Genomic DNA, 27,118 nt, shown 5'->3' on the forward strand with positions numbered 1-27,118 from the left:
TCAGCCAGCCAAGAGAGCCAAAGGCATCCTCACCTGTAGGGCCAAGGAAGTAACTGCACCTCTCTACTCAGCACTGGTGAGGCTGCATCTCACGTACAGTGCTCAGTTTGAGGCCACTCACTACAAGAAGGACACTGAGGTGCTGGAGCATGCCCAAAGAAGGGCAGTGAAGCTGGTGAAGGGTCTAGAGAACAAGTCTTAGGAGGAGCAGCTGAGACAACTGTGTTTAGTCTGGAAAAAAAGAAGCTGCAGGGAGGCCTTATTACTCTACCACTACCTGAAAGGAGGTTGTAGAGGTGGGAGTTGGTCTGTTCAATTAAGCAACAAGTGACAGAATAAGAGGATATGGCCTCAAGCTGCACTAAGGGAACTTTAGGTTGGGTATTAAGAGAAATTCTTCACTAAAAGGGTTATCAGGCATTGGAATGACTTGCCCAGGGCAGTGGTGGAGTCTCCATCCCTGGAAGTATTTAAGAGTCCTGTAGATGTACAACTTAGGGATATGATTTAGTTGGGAACTTTTCAGTGTTAGACTAATGATTTAACTGCATGATCCTAAAAGTCTTTTCCAATCCTGGCAATTCTGTGACTTTGTATTTGTTGTAATACCACATTACATTGGAGGCTGGGGAAACCCGAGCAGAAGCCCTAAGCAGGACACAAACAGCCTGCCCCTTCTTCCAGGACTCAACATAACAGCAAGTATTTGCAAGATGAATACTGCAGCAGTAGTTAAAGAACCAGCTAGAAAACTCCTCACTGTCCTGATGGGTCCAGTTTGTACTTCCTTAACTTAGGGACTGACTTTGAAATGGGGTATGGAATTCAGTAATCATGTTACTCCTTCCATTTTGAACATTTTAAGACACCAGTAAATCCCTTCAGGTAAGACTCAGGAACAATATGAAAGGCCAGAAAATAGTGAGTATGTCTGAAAACAGAAGAACTTATGCTGGAGTATGTCTGAAAGTTAAAGAGTTCTGAATGGGAAAAGACAACAAAAAATTGGAAGGGGTTAAGAACCAGAAACAGAGAGCAATATGTTCATGAGATAAATCATCTGCACACCCAGGTCACAATCTGTGACTGTGACAATCACCTTCTCGCTCTTCAGTGGGACTGGAGTGCCGACTAAGGGATCTGAACTGCAACTCAGCTGCTATTGAAGCCAATCGATCATTTTCAGGGACACTGGAACCCCTGTTAAAAAGAGCCATGAGACCAATTAACTTAGCATCACACTAAATAACTCCTAGGGACAATTCAAGTGCAGTTTTAAAATGAAAGAACTTCTGCAGCCTAGGACATGAATCATCAAAGTAACACGAAAGAAAAACTGATGCCAAGAAGGAAACTGAAACTCCTAAGCTGTTTCTTCCCCCTAAAAGAGTTTGCACATAAATTTATGTCCTCTACAAGATATTTGCTTTGCACTTCCTAATACTCTGAACTAAATCTTTCAAGATTGAGGAGAAACTGAAATTGCACAAGTGAAAACCCTCAGTACTCTTTAGGAAGCTGAGGTTTTAAAGAGCAAGGCTGAGGTTACTCTAATCACATACAGAGCAACAATTCTAGATTCACAAAGAACAAGCAGAGCTAAACCACCTCTAAAATGAAGCAGTAGCTGAACACAGAACCTTAAGTATCATAGTTTTGAATGCTGATGTCTAAAATTCATTTCAGACTCATCTTAGCCACCCAGATTATTTACTGTTTGTGTCCAGAAAGATTGTGTGTGTGTCTTATGAGGCAAAGAAATGGAGCAGGAAAAGAAGATGACTTGCTACATTTCTCCTCCAGTCCTGGACAAATATAAAATGATGAGTAATGACTTTAGCTTAGCTCACAAATTAAACATTTTAAAGGTCATTAGTATGAATGTAGTGTAAACACATAACCATCAGAGAGCTCAGTGTAAACAACCAAGTACTGCTGCTTTGGAATTTACTTGCTAGTTATATTGAACTGACTTTTTTAGAACTATGGTGGCATTTGTGCACTATGCACTGCCTAGGACAGCAAGTTCCTACATTCACCTTTTTATTTAAGGCCTACAGTCATGTCATATCAGGATATCAGGTCCTGCAGCTGAGTCGAGGCAATCCCAAACACAAATCCAGGCTGGGCAGTGACAGGCTGGAGAGCAGCCCTGAGGGAACTGGGGGTACTGGTGGAACAGCAGTGTGCACTTGCAGCCCAGAAAGCCAAGCAGAGCCTGGGCTGCAGCAGGAGAAGTGTGGCCAGCAGGGCGACAGGTGTGATTCTCCCCCTCTGCTCTGCTGAGACCCCACCTGGAGTCCTGCATCCCGTTCTAGAGCCCGTGTCACAAGAGGGATTTGAAGATGCATGTCCAGAGAAGGGCCACGAGGATGTGCAGAGGGCTGGAGCAGCTCTGCTGTGAGGACAGACTGAGAGTTGGAGTTGTGCAGTCTGCAGAGGAGGAGGCTCCCAGGTGACCTTCTTGAGGCCTTCCAGGATCTGAAGAGGGCCTACAAAAAAGCTGGGCAGGTACTTTTTAGGCTGTCAGGGAGTGACAGGACTGGGGGGAATGTAGCAGAGCTGGAGGTGGGAAAGATTCAGACTGGAAGTGAGGAAGAAGTTGTTGAGCATGAGAGTGGTGAGAGGCTGGAATGGGTTGCCCAGGGAGGTGGTTGAGGCCCCATGGCTGGAGGTGTTTAAGGCCAGGCTGGCTGAGGCTGTGGGCAGCCTGCTCTAGGGTAGGGTGTCCCTGCCCATGGGGGGTTGGAACTAGATGATCCTTGTGGACCCTTCCAACCCTGACTGATTCTATGATTCTAAATCAGAGGCAAAAAAGCCAAGAAAGACAGGAATGGGTCTCAAAAAAACAACCAAACAAAAAATCACTCATGCCCCCTGCAGTCTCACAGCACAGGAACTACACTCACAAAGCAGTGGTTTCTGTTACATAGCCTGATACAGGGATAACTTCTTCCATGTTAAATGTATTCTGCACAATCCTAAGCCAAAGGTGCAGCAATACATAAAGAAGGGAAAACAAAACTAACAAAAAAAAAACCCTACCAAACAAAACCAAAACCCAACACAAGCAACCAACCATCCTGAAATCCTATGTTTCATTCTGTTTGTTCAAAATTGGTTTTGGCAGACGTTGGGCTAGGCCTGATAGGACAGAAATAGGCTTAGACATGTCCTGGCTTGCCCAGGCATGTTTTTCTCCTGTGGTGAACAAGGTACACACACTTAGCTTGTGTCTGCCCTGTGCAAGGCTTGTGCTCTTCCCATATTTGGGTAAAGCAAGCCTATGGCTCCACCTGCTATGGTCAGGCTTGGCTAACTGCCATCCTGATTGACTGCTCTGTGTCCCAAGGCCCAATAGTCTCAGCCCACATTGATAAAAGAAGTATCAGTGAATGCAGTGTGCTCTGCCATTGTATTTGTGCCTGCTGATGCCTGCTGCCATTGCTTACTGCCTAATTGTTTGCCTGGAAACTCCACTGCCTTGAGTTTGCCAGGGACAGACTCTAAATGCCTCCACACCAGCAGCCTGCATAGCCAGTGTGACACCCCGCTGGACTGCTCATGGCAAGACATCCTGCTGCATCCCAGATGCCTGGGTTCATTTGCACATTACATTTATCTCACTGCAAAGTGTTAGTTACCAATACTAACTATTTAGTAGAGTTATACTGATGCACTAACTGGCAGGTGTTAATTGCATGGACAGTTTTACTGAGGAAATCTGTAGTCTAGGTCAGAACCACATGCTTTACCTACCATATTATTCAGACATCTTAAATCTGAAAGTGATCTTAGCAGCTACTTCTAAGATAGAAGGGTTTAAGTCAAACACGAAACAAACAGTCTTTCACTGTGACCAGCTGAAGACACGATGGGATGGAAAGGACTGTAAATGATCTACTAGGAATCAAGTATGTAGCAACAGTTGTATGGGTGGATGTTAAGTAGAATGAGGCTGCTATGTGATGGAGTGGAGCTACCTGGTATCATTTGCACTGCTGACAGGTTTGGGTTGAGCTGAGTCGCTACCAACAGGAGCGGGGCGACTGACAGCAATGCTGCAAGGGTTCCGCACATCACAAGGGACACTCCGTGTGCTGTGGCAAGAAGAAACACTTGAGGAAATACATTTTTATTGATCTGACTTTTTAAACTGTGGAGTTGAAAGTTTATTTTACAAGTAAAACTTTGAAGTGTGCCAAACGAGGCCTGATTTTAAAGGTTTTCAAGTACCTAAAAGGCTTTGACATGGAAAAATTCTGTCTCAGAAGCATTGGGGGCTGTCAATACATGCAACAACAACTACCTACAAAAAGCTCTCCTGATCTTTAGAGTAGCATTAGCTTTTGCCAACAACTAAGCAACTCTCAACTACAAAGATTGTGACTGTGCTGACTTTCTTCAAAAGTAAGTCCCAGTGTTTAAAACCAGGCATGGCAAAGTTTATTTTGAAGCATTTAAAACCTATTTTTTCATTATTTTTCAGGTCAGTTCTTTCAAAGGGATTCAAAACTATCCACTGCTTTACACTTCTTCACATCAGGTTGGTGATGATGCAGAAATGCCACCATGTTCCAGAACGCTACCTCCTCAAGTCTTATCTATGCCAAACTACAGAAAGCACCGTCACAGGCATGCAGGCAGATGCTGCAAGTGGGGAAGGAGAGAAAAGTCTTGTTCATCAGCAGTTTTCGCTGAATAAAAGCTTGATACATTGAAACAGCTTCCAGAAAAGGCAAAAGGGATAAGAATGACTTCAAAGTGGGACAGCATGCACCAATAGAAACTGTAAAATAAAGAGGGGGTGAGGGAGAAGAAGGAGGAGAAAAAGAACTGTGTATTGTCCTTCAGAACACATCGATACAATTCAGATCACTAACATGCTGCTTTTGCTAACTGCTTTGCTTGCAACATGAAAGGGAAACTGTTCCACTTATTGACAGCCACGCAGCCAAGAGAGAGACAGTTCTGAACTTTCTACTAGTGATAAATACCTGAAGCCTTCAGGCGTGGGGATGATGAGATGTGGATTGGGTGGATCACTGTGGCACCGAGGTACTTTTACAGGACGGGGACTGTTTCGATGAATAGCTGCAGGCAGAAAAAAGGTATCATAGATTTATTCAGATGTTCAAGAAACTGTGTTAGGGACATTTCAAGACACAAAATTGTTCTGGCCATTTCAAGAGAAAATTTTAAAAGCTCTTATTATAAATAATGAACCTAGCACATATGTTTTCACCCTCCAAAAAAACCCCAAATTGTTTCAACTGTAAATAAATTGATGGTAGGGTGGCCCAGCCCATGGCAGAGGGGTTGGAAATAGATTATCCATGTGGTCCCTTCCAACCCTGACTGATTCTATGATGGTACATATTAATATTAGTCCTATTACTGTACCATGCAACTTACCTATAAAATAATGAAACTAGTAATTAGAAGATGTCTGCTTACTTCTGTAAAACTACATCTTCAATAATTCAACTTCACAGATTAAAGATGATTTGTTACCTCCTTGCAAAATAACTTAAACAAACAAAAGAATAGTTAAAAAGCAAAAGTGTTAGCATGTTCCTTTTCCTTTTGCATCATAGAATCAAGCAGGTTGGAAGAGACCTTCAACATCATCCAGTCCAACCTAGCAGCCAGCCCTTCCCAAGCAACCAGACCATGGCACTAAGTGCCTCATCCAGGCTTTGCTTCAACACCTCCAGGGAAAGTGACTCCACCACCTCCCTGGGCAGCCCATTCCAATGCCAATCACTCTCTCTGACAACAACTTCCTCCTAACATCCAGCCTAGACCTCTCCCCAGCACAACTTGAGACTGTGTCTCCTTCTTCTGTTGCTGGTTGCCTGGCAGAAGAGACCAACCCCCACCTGGCTACAGCCTCCCTTCAGGTAGTTGTAGACGGCAATGAAGTCTGCCCTGATCCTCCTCTTCTGCAGGCTGCACACCCCCAGCTCCCTCAGCCTCTCCTCACAGGGCTGTGCTCCAGGCCTCTCACCAGCTTTGTCGCTCTTCTCTGGACACATTTCAGTATCTCAACATCTCTCCTGAAGACACTCTCTTCAGGGAGAGAGTGATTGGCTTTGGAATGGGCTGCCCAGGGAGGTGGTGGAGTTGCCATCCCTGGAGGTGTTGAAGCAAAGCCTGGCTGAGGCACTTAGTGACATGGTTTGGTTGACTGGCCAGGGCTGGGTGCTAGGTTGGACTGGATGATCTTGGAGGTTTCTTCCAATCTGGTTGATTCTCTGATTCTGTGAGTCAATTTACCTTCCCTTTAAGGCTTCTGCCATCAACTGTGTCCAGCAAGTGGACCTCAGAAGGAAAACAGATGACATGGCATTTTGAAAGTTAAACCAGTCAATTACTTGGGAGGAGGAAGAGAGAAATAGTGTGAGAAAAATAAAAGCAAACTTAGCTGAAGAAATATCCCTTTCCCAAGAGAAACTATGAAATACACTGATTTCAACTCATGCCCAAGACATCTTTTATGCTGTGACAAATTCTGTGGTATCAGAGAACAATTTCCCACAGCTCTGTTGTCAGGTCCCCAGGTGTAACTTTATACCTCAATGCTTAGATAAAATCCATGAGAAGTGTAAATATCTGCAGAGCCATAATGAAATTCCAGGAGGTGGAGCTGCAATTACCTTCTCTAAGTTATAATTGTCTCATTACCCGTTCTTAAAATAATCATAATCCTTTTCCAGATGATCTTGGAAGACTTCATAGGTATTCAGGGACAAAAATCAGAGGAAAGCATATGTAAAGCTTTTGAAGCCTTCAGGTAAAACCAGCAAGTATTTACACTTTGTCAGGCAATAATGACTTTACATCATCAGTCATTAGAAGCTTTAAAATGCTTTCACTGGTATTTTAGCCTGGAGAAGAGGAGGCTCAGGGGTGATCTTATTACTGTCTATAACTACCTGAAGGGGCATTGTAGCCAGGTGGGGGGTGGCCTCTTCTCCCAGGCAAGCAGCAATAGAACAAGGGGACACAGTCTCAAGTTGTGCCAGGGGAGGTCTAGGCTGGATGTTGTTAGGAAGTTGTTGTCAGAGAGAGTGATTGGCATTGGAATGGGCTGCCCAGGGAGGTGGTGGAGTCACCATCCCTGGAGGTGTTCAAGAAAAGCCTGGCTGAGGCACTTAGTGCCATGGTCTGGTTGACTGGCTAGGGCTGGGTGCTAGGTTGGCCTGGATGATCTTGGAGGTCTCTTCCAACCTGGTTGATTCTATGATTCTAACATTTATAAGTAAGTCTTATGTCAGAATTATTATTCTGTAAGAATTATTATTTTGGTTTCATTAAGTATTTTGCAAGGACAGCAGCAAAGCTTCAGAACAAATGCCATTAACTTCTGCCTTACCAAGGTACAAACCTGTAACTGGACTGTGAGGTTTTCCAATAACATGGCCAATGCACTCGTTCATCAGAGCCTGTAAACTCTAGAAATGAGAAACAGAGAAGTTGTGCTATTCATGCTACAGAAAGTTGGCAGTCATATGGCAAAACTAAGAGTAATAAAAGGGCACTGGTTAAGTATGTCATCTGTCAAGTAAGTACTGCTGCCTTCGAGCAATCATATTCAATTTCAAGATCCACCTTAGGGTTTTAACTTTGTTGACTTAGGAACTTTTTAAGCCTAAAGTCTTAGATTTGCCTTTGACCTTGCCAAAACTAAATAACTGTTATATATAATGAAAAGTATTCCAGAATATAAACCTATTTGAACTTAAAAGTATCCATTGTTAACAAAATTAAAAGTCAAGCTTGTGGAAAATGTTAAAACAGCCTCCTCTGTCTTCCTTTTCCTACAGCACAAAGAAACACCTAAAGAGAAAGGGCTCAGAGTATGACAGTCTGAATCACAAGACTGGGGTCTGTAAAGTTCACTGTTCTTATTTACTCATTAAGCTAGCAAAAGAAATGGTGTTTAAGACTGGAATTACTGAACTGGGGCTCAGGAAATCTGAGCCTAACTACTGGCTATACTGTGCCCCATCCAGGTGATCCTTGCACAAGTTACTGAAGTCTTCCTGCAGTTTGATTTCCTTTTCAGAACACCAGGGATGAAATGTCCTCATAACAAAGAACCATGTTTGGAGGTTCAGGTGATAAGAAGGCTACTCTTATACACAGCAGTAATTTGGGTTACTCACCACTGCCTACAGAAAGTGAGCAGGAAATTGGAGTCAGATTAGAAGAAAGAAAGGACAAAAGGAGGGGGGGAAAGAGGGGGGGAAAGAGGGGGGAAAAGAGGGGGGGAAAGAGGGGGGGAAAGAGGGGGGCAAAGAGGGGGGGAAAGAGGGGGGGAAAGAGGGGGGGAAAGAGGGGGGGAAAGAGGGGGGGAAAGAGGGGGGGAAAGAGGGGGGGAAAGAGGGGGGGAAAGAGGGGGGGAAAGAGGGGGGGGAAAGAGGGGGGGGAAAGAGGGGGGGGAAAGAGGGGGGAAAGAGGGGGGGAAAGAGGGGGGGAAAAGAGGGGGGGAAAAGAGGGGGGGAAAAGAGGGGGGGAAAAGAGGGGGGGGAAAGAGGGGGGGGAAAGGGGGGGGGGAAAGAGGGGGGGGAAAGGGGGGGGGGGAAAGAGGGGGGGGAAAGAGGGGGGGGAAAGAGGGGGGGGAAAGAGGGGGGGGAAAGAGGGGGGGGAAAGAGGGGGGGGAAAGAGGGGGGGGAAAGAGGGGGGGGAAAGAGGGGGGGGAAAGAGGGGGGGGAAAGAGGGGGGGGAAAGAGGGGGGGAAGAGGGGGGAAAGAGGGGGGGAAAGAGGGGGGGGAAGAGGGGGGGAAAGGGGGGGAAAGGGGGGAAAAGGGGGGGAAAGGGGGGAAAAGGGGGGGAAAGGGGGGGAGGGGGGGAAGGGGGGGGAAGGGGGGGGAATGGGGGGGGAAGGGGGGAAAAGGGGGGAAAAGGGGGCGTATTTCTGTGCTTAAACCAAAGATGCTTTAAAGTCTGTGTCACGTTGGCACAAGTTGAAGAAATTCTTTCAAAGCAGTGTGATTTTGTATTCATACCCAGAACGGAGCTCCGGGGGCTAACCAAGCCCCACAAGCTCATACTCAGCTATTTACTATGACAACTATAAATTGTAACTCTGCAGGAAAGCTGCAGTCAAATTTCACAAGAGACCAAAGGACACAGCCTCCCAAAACAGCACCAGCAACTTGCCAGCAATCTGCAAACACTAATGCCAGTGGTCACAAGCATAGCCTATGAAGAACCTTACACCAACACCATCAGTTACATACAACAGCTACTGTCAGTATCCAGATACAGCTGCATTAAAAACATCCCTGATAACATGTACTGACAGATTTGTATCTGTTCAAAACTACACAAGTAGAATAGTTTATTCCATACCAAGAAGTCATCTTCTGGGAGAGCTGAAATAAACACTGGCTCAATGGCTTGAAGAAAATCAAAGCCTTGAGTTGCCCACCTATCTCAAAGAAAAAGAAAAGAGGGAATATTAATTGCTCTCTGGTCAAAGCCATCATAACAGTGTTAACAACATCAAAGAACAGTAACTGGAAGTTATTTTTCCTCTGCAAAAATCTAAGAAAATGGATTAAAATAGAAAAGAGAATATATTTAGCTTGTATTATCATCTGCCAAGTTACAGTCATACAAAGTCTGATTTTAGCAAGAACACCATCAAATAAAAGTGAGCAGGCTTTGCTCTGTATCTCAACTCCTGTAGGTGCTATCTTCAGGAACAGAATTCACTCAATACACTGGCAACAAGAAAACCACTGTGCTCCCTGCCTCAATTCTCCTCTCTGAAACTAAAGAATGCTAATGATTTCACGATGATCTGACCAGCAGCATTGGGCATAAATCAGTGGTACTGTTCTGCTTGGGTGAGTCTGACAGTTGTTCTGTTTACATCCTCAGAGCAATGCAACCCTCTGACTTTTTTTTCAGTCGTGCACAGCAGTTCCCTAGCACTGACAAGGGGACACAGTCTCAAGTTCTGCCAGGGTAGGTATAGGCTGGATGTTAGGAGGAAGTTCTTCACACAGAGAGTGATTTCCCATTGGAATGGGCTGCCCAGGGAGGTGGTGGAGGCACCGTCCCTTTAGGTCTTCAAGAAAAGCCTGGATGAGGCACTTAGTGCCATGGTCTGGTTGATTGGATTGGGCTGGGTGCTAGGTTGGACTGGATGAGCTTGGAGGTCTCTTCCAACCTGGTTGATTCTATGACTGTAAGCACAATTGGAGACTGCTGGGCACAGCATCACAGTCAGAAAGTACTCTGAAATACCCAAGAAAAACATCCACAACTGCATCCATTACTGCAGTTATGAACCTGATGAATTTTCAGACTGAAAACTCTTCCTCACCTGTGGGCCATACTTTGGATGCTTTCAGAAATGGCTAATACGCTTCTACAGGAGGTCTTTAAGGCCAGGCTGGATGAGGTTCTGGCCAGCCTGATCTAAGATGGGGTGTCCATGCCCATGGCAGGTGGGTTGGAACTAGACGATCCTTGTGGTCTCTTCCAACCCTGACTAATTCTGTGATTCCAGGAGGCTAAAGCTTCCATACTGAATGTTGTTTCCACAACTGGCACAAAGCAATACTGCTTTCTCTGAGGAACATGCAGAGAATGACTACTGCATCTTCTGCAATCTCTACTGACTCTTGATTATGTAGCACTTCTGTTCCAACCTTATGACCTTCATCTGAAGTTTTTTCATTGTCTCAATCCAACAATCTCAGTGGTGCACAGCAGTTCCCTAGCACTGACTGTAAGCACAATGGGAGACTGTTGGGCACAACATTACTGACAGAAAGCACTCTGCACTACCAGAGAAAAACATCCACAACTGCATCCATTACTGCAGTCATGACACTGAAGAATTCTTCCTCACCTGTGGGCAATACTTGAGATGCTTTCAGAAATGACTACTAGAAAGGCTTCTACAGGAGGCTAAAGCTTCCATATTGAATGTTGTTTCCACAACTGGCACAAAACTTTCTCTTAGGAATATGCAGAGAATGACTACTGCATATTCTGCAATCTTTATTGATCCTTGATTACTTTTGTTTCAACTTTATGACCTTTATCTGAAGTTTTTTAATTGTCTGGATCCAACAACCTCTGTTTTTCCTTCCTCTCTGGCTGGATCAGATGATCTTTCGAGGCCACTTCCAGCCCCTGACAGAGAGAGTGATTTCCCATTGGAATGGGCTGCCCAGGGAGGTGGTGGAGGCACCATCCCTGGAGGTCTTCAAGCAAAGCCTGTATGAGGCACTTAGTGCCATGGTCTAGTTGATTGGCTAGGACTGGGTGCTAGGTTGGACTGGATGATCTTGGAGGTCTCTTCCAACCTGGTTGGCAAAATGTTGCACAAGTTCTGCTAAGCAGAACGTTCATTTGCCTTTACACATTTACTCATCCAATTAATTCCAAAACTTAAGAGCCAAAAGCACCAACAGCTCAAGGCAGGATTGGACGTGGCACTTGGTGCCATGGTCTAGCCTTGAGCTCTGTGGTAACAGGTTGGACTTGATAATCTATGAGGTCTCTTCCAGCCTTGGTGATACTGTGAAACGAGCTACTTCTAAATAATTAAACATTATTCAGAGTATTAAAATTCTTGCATGGTACTTAAAGAGAACTTATGGCAGTAACAAGTTGACTGTTACCTCGGTCGAGTGCCTCGGCCACTCTCACATTTGGTTAGCACATAATTCATCCATTTTCTGGCAAAGCTGATATACTTGTCCCCAATTTTCTGCCTGAATTCTCCAGACATCAGACGAACAACTTCCTTATGGTACTGTAAGAAACTTATGATTACTTTTCATGTATTAGTAAGAACAAAAAGGACATTTTCTATCTTCACAGGAGCACATGCAGGCTAACAGAACTCTACAATATGCAGTCACATCCTGTTCTTAGAAAAAAAAGATTTTATGCAAGTAGTTGTGCATAGAAAAAAAGAAACAGAAGCAAATGAAGATTGAGTTGCAGTGAGAGGCAGCACCTGAGCCATACTGCACTCTTGTGTGTGTACAGACATTTGCCCACATTTAACAGCTTACACATCATTTAAGAAACATTCCATCTAAATGCTCAGGTCTGTAATCAGATTGAGCTGCAAAACAGCACTTATTTTGCAGGTAACATTTGGGGTAAAAAAAGAAGTTATATATGTCCATTATAAAAACAGAAAGATTTTTGTTTAGAAGGCTGCCCTTAGAAGTATATTAGGGTATGATACAATCACAAGAATCCAATAGTGGAATAGCACACTAAAAGCTAGCATTCTAAGGAAGGTACTCAAAAGCAATTATCACTACTCTAAACTTTGAAAGAATGGTTCATATTACAGTATTAATGCTATTCTAGGCTTAAAAGTGAAGTTACACAACAGCACCCAACATTACATGTCACTGTTGAGAGGGACAGGGATGTGCTGGAGAGGGTCCAGCAGACAGCTACAAGGATGATTAGGACACTAGAGGGCTGCCTTATGAGGAGAGGCTGAGAGATCTGGGGCTGTTTGGTCTGGAGAAGACTGAGAGGGGATTTAATAAATGTTTATAAACATATAAGGGCTGGACAGGAGAGGGAGACAGGCTCTGCTCACTGCTCCTTGGGATAGGACAAGGAGCAATGGGTGTAAGTTGCAGCAAAAGAGGTTCCACCTCAACATGAGAGGGAACTTCTTTACTGCAAGGGTCCCAGAGCACTGGAACAGGCTGCCCAGAGAGTTGTGGAGTCTCCTTCTCTGGAGAACTTTCAAAGCCTGTCTGGATGTGCTCCTCTGTGATCTGTGCTAGATTGTGTGGGGGGATGGACTCTATGATCTCCTTGGGTCCCTTCCAGCCCCTAATACCCTGTGATTAAAGACTATCTCTGGTATCATCTGAAACACTGCCAAGTAGCAGAACCTACAAGAGTACACCTGAATTCACCAAGCAGTTAAAACTTTTTAGAGCTCCAGGCATTGAGAAATGGAAGATATTTGATCTTTTCCAGTTCTTTTCACCTAAGCCTTCTGCAGCAGCACCTTTTTTTTTATGATATTCTACCAGGGAGGTGGTAAAGTCACCATCCCTGGAGGTGTTGAAGCAAAGCCTGGCTGAGGCACTTAGTGCCATGGTCTGGTTGATTGGCTAGGGCTGGGTGCTAGGTTGGACTGGCTGAGCTTGGAGGTCTCTTCCAGGTGATTGAATCTGTGACTCTGTGATTCTGTATTTCTTCCACAGAAGTTATAGTTAGCTCATTCACACCAACACGGAAACAGAAATTTCAGCTGGTTGTTAGCAAAACTATCAAAGTTAAGTTTGTGTTTCCTTACCTCAAATCCAAAATTATAACCCTGAATCATGGCTTCTCGGTAATACTGCTGCAAAGTGGCAGATTCAGATTCGTCGACTTCAGCATCAAACTCAGATGTGAACATGTGGTCCACTCTATCGATAGCACTGCTTATCTTATTGCAGAGCTGTAATGCATCACTCTGAGCAATGACAACAAAACAGGGATTGGGGGGTGGACATCAAGTTATTTATACTCTACCACTGACAAAATGGCAAACGTGAATCCAGCAATTACAGTATGTTAAATGAAAAGAGACTTTAATGCCATCACACTTCATTCAGTCCTGCAGTAACAAACACTTCCAATCACTGCACTAAGCAAGCCTTACCAGTGACTGAAATGCCATGCTTGAGCGAGATTAACTGTAGAGTCAAAGACACTGAAAGTGGCCCACAGTAAACAGCCAAATCAAACCAACCAAACTCAGACAAGAAAAAAGAACAAAGAAAAAGAAAAGGGGGGGGGAGAAAAAGGGGGGGGAGAAAAAGGGGGGGGGAGAAAAAGCGGGGGGGAGAAAAAGCGGGGGGGAGAAAAAGCGGGGGGGAGAAAAAGCGGGGGGGAGAAAAAGCGGGGGGGAGAAAAAGCGGGGGGGAGAAAAAGCGGGGGGGAGAAAAAGCGGGGGGGAGAAAAAGGGGAGGGAGAAAAAGGGGAGGGAGAAAAAGGGGGGGGAGAAAAAGGGGGGGAGAAAAAGGGGGGGAGAAAAAAGGGGGGGAGAAAAAGGGGGGAGAAAAAGGGGGGAGAAAAAGGGGGGAGAAAAAGGGGGGAGAAAAAGGGGGGAGAAAAAGGGGGGAGAAAAATGGGGGGGGAAGAGGAGAAAAAGGGGGGGGAGAAAAAAGGGGGGGAGAAAAAAGGGGGGGGAGAAAGAGGGGGGGAGAAAAAGGGGGGGAGAAAAAGGGGGGAGAAAAAGGGGGGGAGAAAAAGGGGGGGAGAAAAAGGGGGGGAGAAAAAGGGGGGGAGAAAAAGGGGGGGAGAAAGAGGGGGGGAGAAAGAGGGGGGGAGAAAGAGGGGGGGAGAAAGAGGGGGGGAGAAAGAGGGGGGGAGAAAGAGGGGGGGAGAAAGAGGGGGGGAGAAAGAGGGGGGGAGAAAGAGGGGGGGAGAAAGAGGGGGGAAGAAAGAGGGGGGGAGAAAGAGGGGGGGAGAAAGAGGGGGGGAGAAAGAGGGGGGGAGAAAGAGGGGGGGAGAAAGAGGGGGGGAGAAAAAGGGGGGGAGAAAGAGGGGGGGAGAAAATGGGGGGGGAGAAAAAGGGGGGGAGAAAAAGGGGGGGAGAAAAAGGGGGGGAGAAAAAGGGGGGGAGAAAAAGGGGGGGAGAAAAAGGGGGGGAGAAAAAGGGGGGGAGAAAAAGGGGGGGAGAAAAAGGGGGGGAGAAAAAGGGGGGGAGAAAAAGGGGGGGAGAAAAAGGGGGGGAGAAAAAGGGGGGGAGAAAAAGGGGGGGAGAAAAAGGGGGGGAGAAAAAGGGGGGGAGAAAAAGGGGGGGAGAAAAAGGGGGGGAGAAAAAGGGGGGGAGAAAAAGGGGGGGAGAAAAAGGGGGGGAGAAAAAGGGGGGGGAGAAAAAGGGGGGGGAGAAAAGGGCAAGAAAACATCAAGAAAAGAGCAAGCAAGAAAAGGAAGAGGAAAAAAAGAAAAGGAAAGGGAAAAAAGGAAGGAAAAAATGGGAAAAAAAAGATTAACAAAAGAAAAGTGTTTTATTATCTATACAGTGGTCAAGCCTTTGGCTGTATTTTTGTTCTGGTGTGTCAACACAGCTTCTGTTGAGCTCAGTGGGAACTGTGTTTCCTCCAAAACACCAACTAACCCCAAGAAAACAACAAACCAACCATCTCACCCAACAATAACAGCAAATAAAGCACAACAAAAGAAGCCAAAATCAAGAACAAAAACCATGGGCCTATCTACTTTTACATTCCAAATGAGCTATCATCTCCAAATACAGGGAACAAAAAGGTGTTTCTTTCAGCTACTGGATTTTGATAGAATTTACTGTTATGAAATCCAAACACTTTCAAATGGAATAGTGCTCTCACATGAAAATGTATTTATTCTGTTGCTATTTATATTTCAATTGCATTATGGACTTTTTCCTAGCTAACCAGGGCAAAAATGTTCAAAGTTAATTGCTCAAAGTTATATTCAATACTCCTTTGCAAAACCAGAATGAAAACTGTACTCAAAGCGTAGTCCATACAGGTTGTATAAATTACAACTGCAGAAAAGCCTGGAGGAGGCTCAGGGGTGACATTATTTCTGTCTACAACTACCTGAGGGGTGGTTGTGGCCAGGAGGAGGTTGCTCTCTTCTCTCAGGTGGCCAGCACCAGAACAAGAGGACACAGCCTCAAGCTATGCCAGGGGAAATTTAGGCTGGAGGTGAGGAGAAAGTTCTTCCCTGAGAGAGTCATTGGACACTGGAATGGGCTGCCCGGGGAGGTGGTGGAGTCGCCATCCCTGGAGCTGTTCAAGGCAGGATTGGACGTGGCACTTGGTCCCATGGTCTGGCCTTGAGCTCTGTGGTAAAGGGTTGGACTTGATGATCTATGAGGTCTCTTCCAACCTTGGCAATACTGTGATATGGCATCGGCACTGCAATCAAATCCTCTTACAAGTTTTCACTTACTAGTGAGTAAAGTACAAAATGTTCACTGACATCATCTTGAGTGCTGCTTACCTTTAGCTGTTGCAGAGCTTTGGCAATAACTGGTTGGCTGGATGTCTGTTCCTGGTGCAGAGATATGAGCCCTTCAATAGATTGCTGAAAGGCTTTTCTCTGACTCACAAGGTGGGCAGATTGAATGACGACAAGGAGGAGGTTATCAACCTAGGAACACAAGATGCCACCAATTCTTGTGAACAAAATCCTCTCTAAAGTAATTGTCCCATATCAGCAAATTCAACTGGTTATCTTTTATATCTTAAAATCCAAAGGGCCTCTCTGTTGTTGTTATTTGTGAAATTCTTTGATTCACATAGAAAAGACTGATGCCAAGAACAGGAATTGGTAAACTTCATCGGATGAGCAGAGCTCTACTAGGGCAAATGCCAAAGCAAGTTTTCAAAGGGAATAGAATACTTCATTTCTGGAAAGGTTAACAGAACACTGCATTAAAATGACCTTCAGAATAGCTGAAGAAAGACCTTCACAGTAGCCACAGAAAGGCAATACCTAAGCAAAGTAATTGTCTTTTCTCAAAGCAGATGGAGGTAACAACCATCACACATAGGAACAAATTTTAACCAAGTACCTTAGGACAAAAACTTACTATTGAGTAGGGAAAGACATGGACTTATCACACAGTATTTGCTCAAATTTTGAAAGATATTAAAATTTAAGAATAAGAGCTCTGATATAGTAGGAGACTATAAAAGTTTATTGTGCCAGTTTGAGGCTAGCTGGGATATTTTAGTGAGAGGAATTAGATGATAGGCAGTGAAAAGGAAACAGTGGTGATGTCTGCTGCACTCATAGGCTTGCTGAGATGGATAAAAACAAGAACACAAACATAGATAACAGAGTTGCTCTCTGGCTGCCTCCCTTCTCTCTCTAACTTGCTGCCTAACTAATCCTTCTGCTTCCTAACCCCCCTGGCTGATTCTCCAAACTCACCTTGAATGTAAGGCAAAGCCTGGGATAAGATAGAGGGGTGGGAAGGAGGTGGAAGGGTTTTTGGGAGCCCCTCCTGGGGACTCTGGTTTCTGGGAGGGCTGCTGTGTTTCTGTATTACTTTTTAACTTGTCTATTTCTGTCTCTAGCTGTACAGATTGTAAATACCTGCTTGGATATTGTGCTGAGTTGTAAATGCAAAGCTTTATTCTGATTCCAGCTCGGCTGAGTCTAGTCTGGGTGATTTTCATAAGAGTAGGGTGGCAAACCATCATATCTATATATAGTACATAGTCATAGATGGTGTTTCCTTTGCTTGTGGCACAATCTACAAAGCATATACAACCAATTACCCACAAAACAAGACACACTTCATCCAGATTTTCAACCTCATCCCCAGTGAGGATTTTCACACTCAAAATCCTTCACGTATTGAGGATATTCCTCTATTGCACAAATGCATTTTTAAGTAACTGTTTGCATTTCCTCTAGTTTGCAACTGAAACATGTTTTGGTTCTCCTTTTAATACAGCTCATAAACTTTCTGAAAGCCTTTTATTTACTAACCCTCCAATATTGGATTAAAATCAATAATTAATATTTGTCTAATAAATAGACAAACACAGAGTGTTTTAGGTGCATTTAGGTTATGCAGAATACAGTTTAGGTTAACAAACCAAATGTCTTGCCTTTGTCTTTTGCTGGTTTTGTTGTCTGAATGAAATGACAGCCTTTGACAGAAGTCCAATAAAATCAAAGGCTATTTTCTATTGTTCAGTCTGAACAGCAGACAAAGAAGGAACATGCTTGCACATTAAAAGCAGCAGTATGTACAGGGGTCATGTTTTCAACTGCCTTTTTCAACTTTTTCAATTGCTAAAGCCTTTTGAATACCAGAGGGCAGACACAGTGACATGGAAAGACATTAGAAGCCATTTATAGCAGGGATCCAAAGATCTGCATGGCATACCAAAAAGACAATTCACGTAGCTTAACATAAGGATGTGAGGACAGGACAAGCAGGGAGCTAGAGCACAGCAGAACTGCTGGCAAGGAAATATGACTGCAGAGATTTCTACCTACAGGACACCTAGTAGCTTCCACAGACATTTAAGTGCTACAGTTCATCTAAGATTGAAATTAACTTGTTTCATGCCTTAGTGTGTGGAAAGCACACAACTGCCATACATTCCAAGGGACTGGAAATTCCTCAGTAAAACATAGTTTGAGACCCATCCACACTTCTGATACAGAACACTGAAGTAGATATTGAAACTGTGTCTTTATTATGAACATCCAACCCTCAAAAATCCATATTGTAGAAAGTAATTCTCTAAAGAACTTCTAAACTCTGTTGAATTTAGTACTTGCAGTAACACAGCTATGAATCAATCATACCCTTGAATTTAACTTTTTATTAGCTATGAAAGAACACAAGCCTCACTTGAACTACTGTGGCTCATCTGAAAGGATAAGCATTCACAGAAATGTGGAGATCCCATAAACAGGGGGAAAACAGACAAAAGTGTGGAGATCTTATGAAGAGGGGAAAAATACATAAAAGTGTGGAGATCTTATAAGCAGGAGAAAAATAGACAAAAATGCAGAGAACTCATAAGCAGGGGAAAAAATACACAAAAAAGTGTGGAAATCCTATAAACAGCAAAAAATACACAAAAGTGTGGAGATTCCATAAGCAGGGAAAAAAACACACGAAAATGTGGAGATCCTATAAGCAGGGGAAAAATACACAAAAGTGTGGAAATCCTGTAAGCAGGAAGAAAAAACACAGCAAAGTGTGGAGATCCCATAAACAGGGAAAAAAAATACACAAGAGTGTGGAGTTCCCATAAACAGGGGAAAAAATAGACAAAAGTGTGGAGATCTCATAAATAGGGGAAAATATAGACAAAAGTGTGGAGATCTCATAAGCAGGGAAAAAATAGACAAAAGTGTGGAGATCTCATAAGCAGGGGAAAAATAGACAAAAGTGTGGAGATCTCAAACAGGGGAAAAATAGACAGAAGTGTGGAGATCTTCTAAACAGGGAAAAATAGACAAAAGTGTGGAGATCCTATTAACAGGGGGAAAAAACAGACAAAAGTGTGGAGATCCCATAAACAGGGGAAAAACAGACAAAAGTGTGGAGATCTCATAAGCAGGGAAATAATAGACAAAAGTGTGGAGATCCCACAAACAGGGGAAAAAATACACAAAAAAGTGTGGAAATCCCATAAACAGGGGAAAAAATACACAAAAGTGTGGATATCCTATAAGCAGTGAAAAATAGACAAAAGTGTGAAGATCTCATAAGCAGGGGAAAAAATAGACAGAAGTGTGGTGATCCTATAAGCAGGGAAAAAATAGACAAAAGTGTGGAGATCCTATAAGCAGGGGACAAATAGACAAAAGTGTGGAGATCTCATAAACAGGGGAAAAATAGACAAAAGTGTGGAGATCCTATTAACAGGGGAAAAAATAGACAAAAGTGTGGAGATCCTACAAGCAGGAAAAAAATAGACAAAAGTGTGGAGATCCTATAAGCAGGGGACAAATAGACAAAAGTGTGGAGATCCAGGGGAAAAAAATACACCAAAATGTGGAGATTCCATAAGCAGGGAAAGAAATACCTGCATGGTTCGCAGTGTATCAACAGTTTGTACTTGTGGCACGACTTTGACAGGCTGGCCCTCCCATGCGCTCCAGCTGTCATCCAACTCGTGGTCTTTATCGCTGTGTTTGGTCATTAGTAAATAGGCCTCATAGGCAACATCATCTGAATCCTTTGAGCAATCCTTTCCAGCAGCTGCGTTAAGGAGCTGCAAAATGACAGCTTTTTCACCAGCAATACTGTTTGGTACAAACACTTGCAAATTCTCAACGCCAGGGATTTGTACCTGTAAGAAAATAATGAGTATATACTGAGTGAATCACACTCTTCCTCTTGTCTTCTATGATGCATTATATCCATCATTTCATTCAAACAACTGGCAGAGTTTTCATCTGAAACAACTGTACAATGCACATCATAGAACAACACACTGAACCATTTTGGCACACAAAACTACTTGTCTCAAAATATGCTAGATCAAATTTCAGTGATAATCTTTCCTTCTTGTGGCCATTTGAGCTGGATTTTAGTTCAGACATAAAAAAAAATAAGGAACAGAGAAACTTAGACACTGAAACTTAGGTTGGATGAGGCACTTAGTGCCATGGTCTGGTTGATTGGACAGGGCTGGGTGCTAGGTTGGACTGGATGATCTCGCAGGTCTCTTCCAACCTGGTTGATTCTATGATTCTATGACTATTCTCTCACTCTTGTAAAAATTCCCAGACCAAGGTCCAAATTTTTCAGTCCTGTACTTAACAACCCTTTATGAACATCTACCTTTGTATCAATTTCTGGTCTTAGCAATCACTTACATAAATCTAACAACTATTAGTAAATTATTTCCTAATTGGGACAAACAAACAAAAAACACCCTGTGGTGTACCCAAATCAATTCAATCTGTTGAAGCAGATGACTGATTTACTTAAATTCAAGATACATTAAAGACTTCTTGACCAAGGATTTTTTTTATTTTTTTTATTTATTTTTTGTGCTGAGGGATTTGCTTTAGTCAAGGACTTGTCAGTGTGAAACTAATGATTGGACTTGATGATCTTGAAGGTCTTTTCCAATCTAAGAGATTCTATGATTCTGCAAAGAGTAACTATAGACTTGGAAATTTATAGCACAGTAAATACTAAGCACCAAGAATTTTATCTGCCTTTGGTGGACAACAGTTTTCTAGCAAGAGTTATTCTGGAACAGAAGACAGTCCCTGCATTTCTCACATCCTTGGCACTCTCTCAAGGAAGCTCCACTGTAATATTGCAATTGTAGTACTGCAGACCTCCACTGTGATATTTTTGCTTTACAGAAGCACAGGACCAGAGTCTGAGATCATCGACTTAAAGATGTATCTATTTCCCTCATAAACTTGAAGGCATTTGTTTTTCAGAACACTTTCTACTAAGTGTTATTCCTGCCCTCTCACAGATAAATAAGTACTATGGAAGCAAAATGGCTTTCCCCAAATCCCAAGGAGGCCAATTTCCCAAAACATAGACCATCACTCTCACACAGGGAGGCACAGGAAATAATTCAACTGCCACACTCCAATATTGAATACATGACCTTTTAAATGTAGATACACAGAGATCACACTAAAATACCGACAGCATGTCAATAAATATCCTTTGACATTTTGTTTAGCATCTCCACTCTACTTCCATACCTCTAAAGTGAATTTACCTTCACATACTCTTTTCTTTTCAGTGCATTCAGAAGATCTCGCACAGGGGCTGACAGTGCGAATTCTGCTGCTATTTCAAGGTCCTACAAGTAGTGACAAAACAAAAGGATATCCATTCAAACTCAATCTCTTTAAAGCACACAAGTAAGAGGAGACTCTGTTGTTAACTTACCTTCCTCAGCATTTTAGCAAAACCAAGAGCTTTGGAGGCCCTTTCTCTAGCTTCATGAAACAGCTCTTTGAGTGCTCGGCTGGTCTCTATAACAGATCTCCTGAAACGTTAGTAAGAATCAGTGACAGTGTTTTAATAAAGCATGTTCCATTTGTAAAAGCTATCAGAAAATACAGACTATTTACTTCTCTCAGGTGGCCAGCACCAGAACAAGAGGACACAGCCTCAAGCTAAGCCAGGGGAAATTTAGGCTGGAGGTGAGGAGAAAGTTCTTCCCTGAGAGAGTCATTGGACACTGGAATGGGCTGCCCGGGGAGGTGGTGGAGTCGCCGTCCCTGGAGCTGTTCAAGGCAGGATTGGACGTGGCACTTGGTGCCATGGTCTAGCCTTGAGCTCTGTGGTAAAGGGTTGGACTTGATGATCTATGAGGTCTCTTCCAACCTTGGTGATACTGTGATACATGTGTATCAATGGAAAGAGCACAGAAAAGGCAAGTATTTCCAGCTGACAAATAAATATAAGTTATGCAGGCATGCTTTTGACAAAGATAGGAAAATACAAAGACTGTTACATAAACATACCCTCATATCCTGAACTAGAAAGGGGACTAGGCTTCAAGCAAACAAAACAATAGTTCACTACTGGTGCATACAGAGACACCAACACTGAAGTCTATGGACTCTTGCATTTATGAAGTCTTTATTCTAAGAAATACAATGCAGTAGGTACCTGAAGTATAGAAGCATAAGTGCATTTATGAAGCAAAAGGGATTAATACCTGATTTCATCTGATGCAGTACTGTCATCAGCACTGGCCCAAAATTCATCACAACTGTCTTGGAGTCCAGAATCTAAAAACATTCCTGTGGATTTCAGCAGCATTCCTGCAATATCACTGTAGTAACAGAAATGGTGGAACTTCAGTCCTATTCAGGTAGAATGGCACTTTAAAACTTCTTCCTACTCTGTCCAACGCAAGAGAGACACGTTGCCAAGTCTGCCTGCAGAAACAAGTAGCACCTTGGAGGCTCTCAGTTACTTTACATGCAGAGGGCTAGCAGGTATAGACACTCTCCACAGAAGTGTCATTCCTCTTACAGTTAGAGTAAGAGCAATCTGCACTTACAGCATCCTGTGCTGCTTACTGAGGCCTCAAGAAGCCCCAGCTGGGACCCATGAACAAGTGCTGACTTGAATACATATCTGGTACAAATCAATGCCATGAGTAGAGCAGTTAAATAAAATCTACCAGAATAGTTTTCCAGCTTGAGCTTCGCCTCCTCTTATGTTAGGAGTTATTTCTTTGGTGAAATTCCATTCTTCCTCCAACAGATTCTTTAAACTATGAGATGCTTGAGGTAATTGCTGTAGCATTTGGATCCAGCTTCGCATATAATCAAAGTAAACCTATACATGGAAAGAGATGATTTAAACAGAAATTGTTACACAACATGTAACTAAGGACTGTAATTTCTCAAATCAACAAACCACCTCAGTGTTAGATAACCTGTACAAAACATTTCCACATTTGTGGTTTGCCACGAGTGAAAATGAGCTGTTTCCACACCAACTGTGCAATTCATGGCCTCGAAAGCAGACAATGTGACTGAAGTATTAGACACTGCACCTCCACAATACTCTCCTGAAAATAGTGACAGCATCACCAACTTGCTTGCTGTGCTGATATTCACCACTGCATCAGTGGTCATAGTTTTCAATGCTGAACTACTGAAGGACAGTCTCTACATCTTTTAATGCCATTACTCAAAAGGATTTTATCTGAGTATGCCCTCCTGAATATGGATAGGAGCAGTGATCAGGCTTCTCAGCTTCTACACGCTATCTTCTGTTCCTTCATATCAAGTCTTGTCTCTCACCTTTATTTAATTACTGTTTTAAGCAAATTCCCAAAAAAAGGTATGTACAATTCATCCCCAAACACAGAATCATGGAATGGTTTGGGTTGCAAGGGACCTATGCAAAATGCAAGTCCAAAGACCCTGCAGTTAGCAGGGGCATCCTCAACTAGATGAGGTTGCTTAAGAGTCTTGTTGAGACTGACCTTGAGTATCTCCAGGGATGGGGCCTCAACCACCTGCCTAGGCAACCTGTCCCAGTGTTCCATCATTATTCTCATGGTAAATAACTTATTCCTAACATCCAATGTGAATCCACTCTAATTTAAAACCCTTGCCCTTCATCCTATCGCTACAGGCCTTTGTAAACAGTCCCTCTCCAGCCTTCTTTTAGGCCCCCTTCAGGTATTGCAAAGCTGATATCATAGAATCAACCAGGTTGGAAGAGACTTCCAAGACCATCCAGTCCAACCTAGCACCCAGCCCTAGCCAATCAATTAGACCACGGCACTAAGTGCCTCAGCCAGGCTTTTCCTGAACACCTTCAGGCACAGCAACTCCACCACCTCCCTGGGCAGCCCATTCTAATGCCAATCACTCTCTCTGCCAACAACTTCCTCCTAACATTTAGCCCAGACCTCCCCCAGCACAACTCTGCCCCTTTGTTCTATTGATGGTTGCTTGGGAGAAGAGACCAACCCCACCTGGCTACAGCCTCCCTTCAGGGAGTTGTAGACAGCAATGAGGTCACCCCTGAGCCTCTTCTTCTTTAGGCTAAACACCCCCAGCTCCTTCAGCCTCTCCTCATCTCCCTGTGTTCCAGGCCCCTCCCCAGCCTTGCTGCCCTTCTCTGGACACGTTCCAGCACCTCAACATCTCTCTTGAATTCAGGAGCCCAGAACTGGACACAGCACTCAAGGTGTGGCCTGACCAGTGCTGAGCACAGGGACAGAATAACCTCTCTTGTCCTGCTGGCCACACTGCTCCTGAGCCAGGTCAGGATGCCATTGGCTCTCTTGGCCACCTGGGCACACTGCTGGCTCATCTTCAGCTACTATCTATCAGTACCCCCAGGTCCCTTTCTTCCTGGCTGCTTTCCAGCCACTCTGTCCCCAGCCTGTAGTGCTGCTTGCCCTGGAGCCTTCTCTTCTCCAAGATGACCCACCCCAGCTTCTTCAGCCTGTCCTCACAGGGAAGGCGTTTCAGCCCCCTGCTCATTTTTGTAGCCCTCCTCTGGAGCTGCTCCATCAGGTGCATGTCCTTTCTGTGTTGAGGGCTCCAGAGCTGGACATGGCACTGCCCTTCAGGATCATGCTGAATACAGACAAACCAGCTGTAACTTGGTTTACTTCAATACTCTGTAACGTCAACCAATGTCCACCCTTAGAAATGGTTAAGACACTTCCTCTTGGTTGCAAGTATTTTTGAACCACATTGTATTAATACCAAGATCATAGAATCACAGAACCATTTGGGTTTAAAGTAACCTTAAAGATCATCTAGTTCAAGCCCCTCTGCCACAGGCAGGGACACCTTCTACTAGACCAGATGATCAAAACCCCATTCCAAGCTGGCCTTGAACACTTTCACAGATGGGGCATCTGCAATCTGTCTTGGCAACCTGTTCCAGTGTCTTACCACCCTCACAGTAAAGAATTTCTTCTTAATATCAAGTCTCAACCTACTCTCTTTCAGTTTGAAACCATTATTCCTACATCCTACATTCAATGAATCCCTCCAAATCTTTTGTGTAGCTCTCCTTTAAGTATTGGATGGCTGCTGTAAGGTCTCCCTGGAGCCTTTTCTTCCCCAGGCAGAACATCTCCAATTTTCTCAGCCTGTCCTCATGTGGGAGGTGCACCAATCTCTTGATCATCATCATGGACCTACTCTAGAGCAGCTCAAGCAGGTGCATGCCCTTTTTAAGCTGGGGTCCCCAGAGCTGAGCACGGTATTCCAGGTATTGTGTCATGATAGTAGAGCAGATATGGAAAACTTTGAAAATCTACTCTAGGTTAGGTAGGCACTGTGTTTTGACAGCCTCAGGCTGTAGCCTCAAACTTGACCATTTAATCTGCCTTTCACCTCCAGCCCTGTTTCTCTTCTGGTGCTACACTTAGCTACTTTGCCTGCCTATACAAAGAGCCCACAGGAAAATACAAAGAGTAAGTTCTGTGCCTCATCTCTCTCTAAGTATGCCTCAATCTCCTGGTTTCATACAAGTTATCTCTATCCCTATTTTCAGTTCAGATCATGTCTTCAGATCTCTTTGCTGAGCTGTTCAAATCTCCTGACAATCTTAGAATCATAGTGTGCTAGTTTGAAGCAAGCTGGAATGTTTTGGTAAAAGAACTAGATAGTGGGCAGCCCAAACCATCACACATAGAATCAGTCAGGGTTGGAAGGGACCACAAGCATCATCTAGTTCCAACCCCCCTGCTATGTGCAGGGACACTCTACCCTAGAGCAGGCTGGCCACAGCCTCATCCAGCCTGGTCTTGAACACCTACAGGGATGAGGCATCAACTACCAACCTGGGCAACTCATTCCAGCCTCTCACCATTCTCATGCTCAACAACTTCCTCCTCACGTCCAGTCTGACCAATCATCTAACCTTTCTTCCCTGCTCTAACTGCTACAGTAAGCTGTAATGCTTAAAGAGGCACAAACTGATTCTTTGAAGTCTGATATTCTTATTCCTATTTACAGATTTTTGTTACCATCCCCATCAAGACCTAAAAAAAAGCAAAATCCTTACACAATTAAAATTGTTGCCAAAGTTCCATCTCTTGCCTAAAAGCACAAAGCATTACAGCAACCTGCATCAGGAGAAGTGTGGCCAGCAGGTGAGGGAGGTGATTCTCTCCCTCTACTCCACTCTGCTGAGACCCCACCTGGAGTACTGCATCCAGTTATACAGCCCCTATTAAGAAGGATGTGGACGTGCTGGAGCATGTCCAGAGAAGGGCCATTGGGATGCTCAGAGGGCGGCAGCAGCTCTGCTGTGAGCACAGACTGAAAGAGTTGGGGCTGTGCAGGCTGGAGAAGAGGAAGCTCCCAGGTAACCTTCTTGTGGCCTTGCAGGATCTGAAGGAGGCCTCCAAAAAAGCTGGGGAGGGACTTCGTAGGCTGTCAGGGAGTGACAGGACCTGAGGGAATGGAGCAAAGCTGGAGGTGAGGAGATTCAGAGTGGACTTGAGAAGGGAGTTGTTGAGCATGAGAGTGGTGAGAGGCTGGACTGGGTTGCCCAGGGAGGTGGTTGAGGCCCCATGGCTGGAGGTGTTTAAGGCCAGGCTGGCTGAGGCTGTGGCCAGCCTGCTGTAGGGTAGAGTGTCCCTGCCCAAGGCAGGGGTTCCAGGGATTGGAACTAGATAATCCTTGTGGTCCCTTCCAACCCTGACTGATTCTAGAATTCTAAGACAGACAGCTAAGAAGTTTTTAATAGACAGATGAACCATTTTCCCTTCATCTGATCAGGTCATTTCTCCTGGAAGTTTTAGAAGTTCCAGCTGGAGATGTAGGCAGGCACACAGTATAAAAGCCATTCCCTGAACAGTAGATTTTCACCACTGAAGGCAGTGAAAAGCATGCAATAGGAAGATCCATGCATACTCAACAGCTGCTCTGCTGACACACACCAGTGACGAGGTATTGAGGTGTATCTTGGGGGTTTTATCCCCCCTAGAATAGCAAGAACAAATCTCAAGCAACTCACAAAAGAATAAGGATCAGTCATACCTACGGGAACAGTAGTTTAAACTAAACTTACCACAGAATAATTTAACCAGTGCTCCTTCAGAGACCAAGTGTTGGTCTTGAAAATAATCTCTGCATTTAACTTCTTGCAATCATGAACACA

At 44.1% G+C, this 27,118-nt stretch overlaps 1 protein-coding gene across 1 annotated transcript in view; it reads right to left on the reverse strand.

The window, feature by feature from the left end:
• The window catches only part of MAP3K4 (mitogen-activated protein kinase kinase kinase 4), an 87,818-nt gene that overhangs the window by 21,763 nt on the left and 38,937 nt on the right, over window positions 1–27,118 (reverse strand). The window contains exons 6-18 of the mRNA XM_064158249.1: window positions 22,653–22,810; window positions 22,182–22,298; window positions 21,404–21,503; window positions 21,231–21,314; window positions 19,560–19,826; window positions 15,997–16,146; window positions 13,313–13,474; window positions 11,652–11,785; window positions 9,361–9,439; window positions 7,379–7,457; window positions 4,998–5,094; window positions 3,984–4,100; window positions 1,100–1,200 (exon numbers count right to left, since the gene is read on the reverse strand). Of these exons, the coding sequence (XP_064014319.1) occupies window positions 1,100–1,200; window positions 3,984–4,100; window positions 4,998–5,094; window positions 7,379–7,457; window positions 9,361–9,439; window positions 11,652–11,785; window positions 13,313–13,474; window positions 15,997–16,146; window positions 19,560–19,826; window positions 21,231–21,314; window positions 21,404–21,503; window positions 22,182–22,298; window positions 22,653–22,810 (1,645 nt within the window). The remainder of the gene's footprint in view (window positions 1–1,099; window positions 1,201–3,983; window positions 4,101–4,997; window positions 5,095–7,378; window positions 7,458–9,360; window positions 9,440–11,651; window positions 11,786–13,312; window positions 13,475–15,996; window positions 16,147–19,559; window positions 19,827–21,230; window positions 21,315–21,403; window positions 21,504–22,181; window positions 22,299–22,652; window positions 22,811–27,118) is intronic.

The sequence above is a fragment of the Pogoniulus pusillus genome, chromosome 18 (assembly GCF_015220805.1).
Source record: "Pogoniulus pusillus isolate bPogPus1 chromosome 18, bPogPus1.pri, whole genome shotgun sequence".
In the NCBI taxonomy this organism is placed as follows: domain Eukaryota; kingdom Metazoa; phylum Chordata; class Aves; order Piciformes; family Lybiidae; genus Pogoniulus; species Pogoniulus pusillus.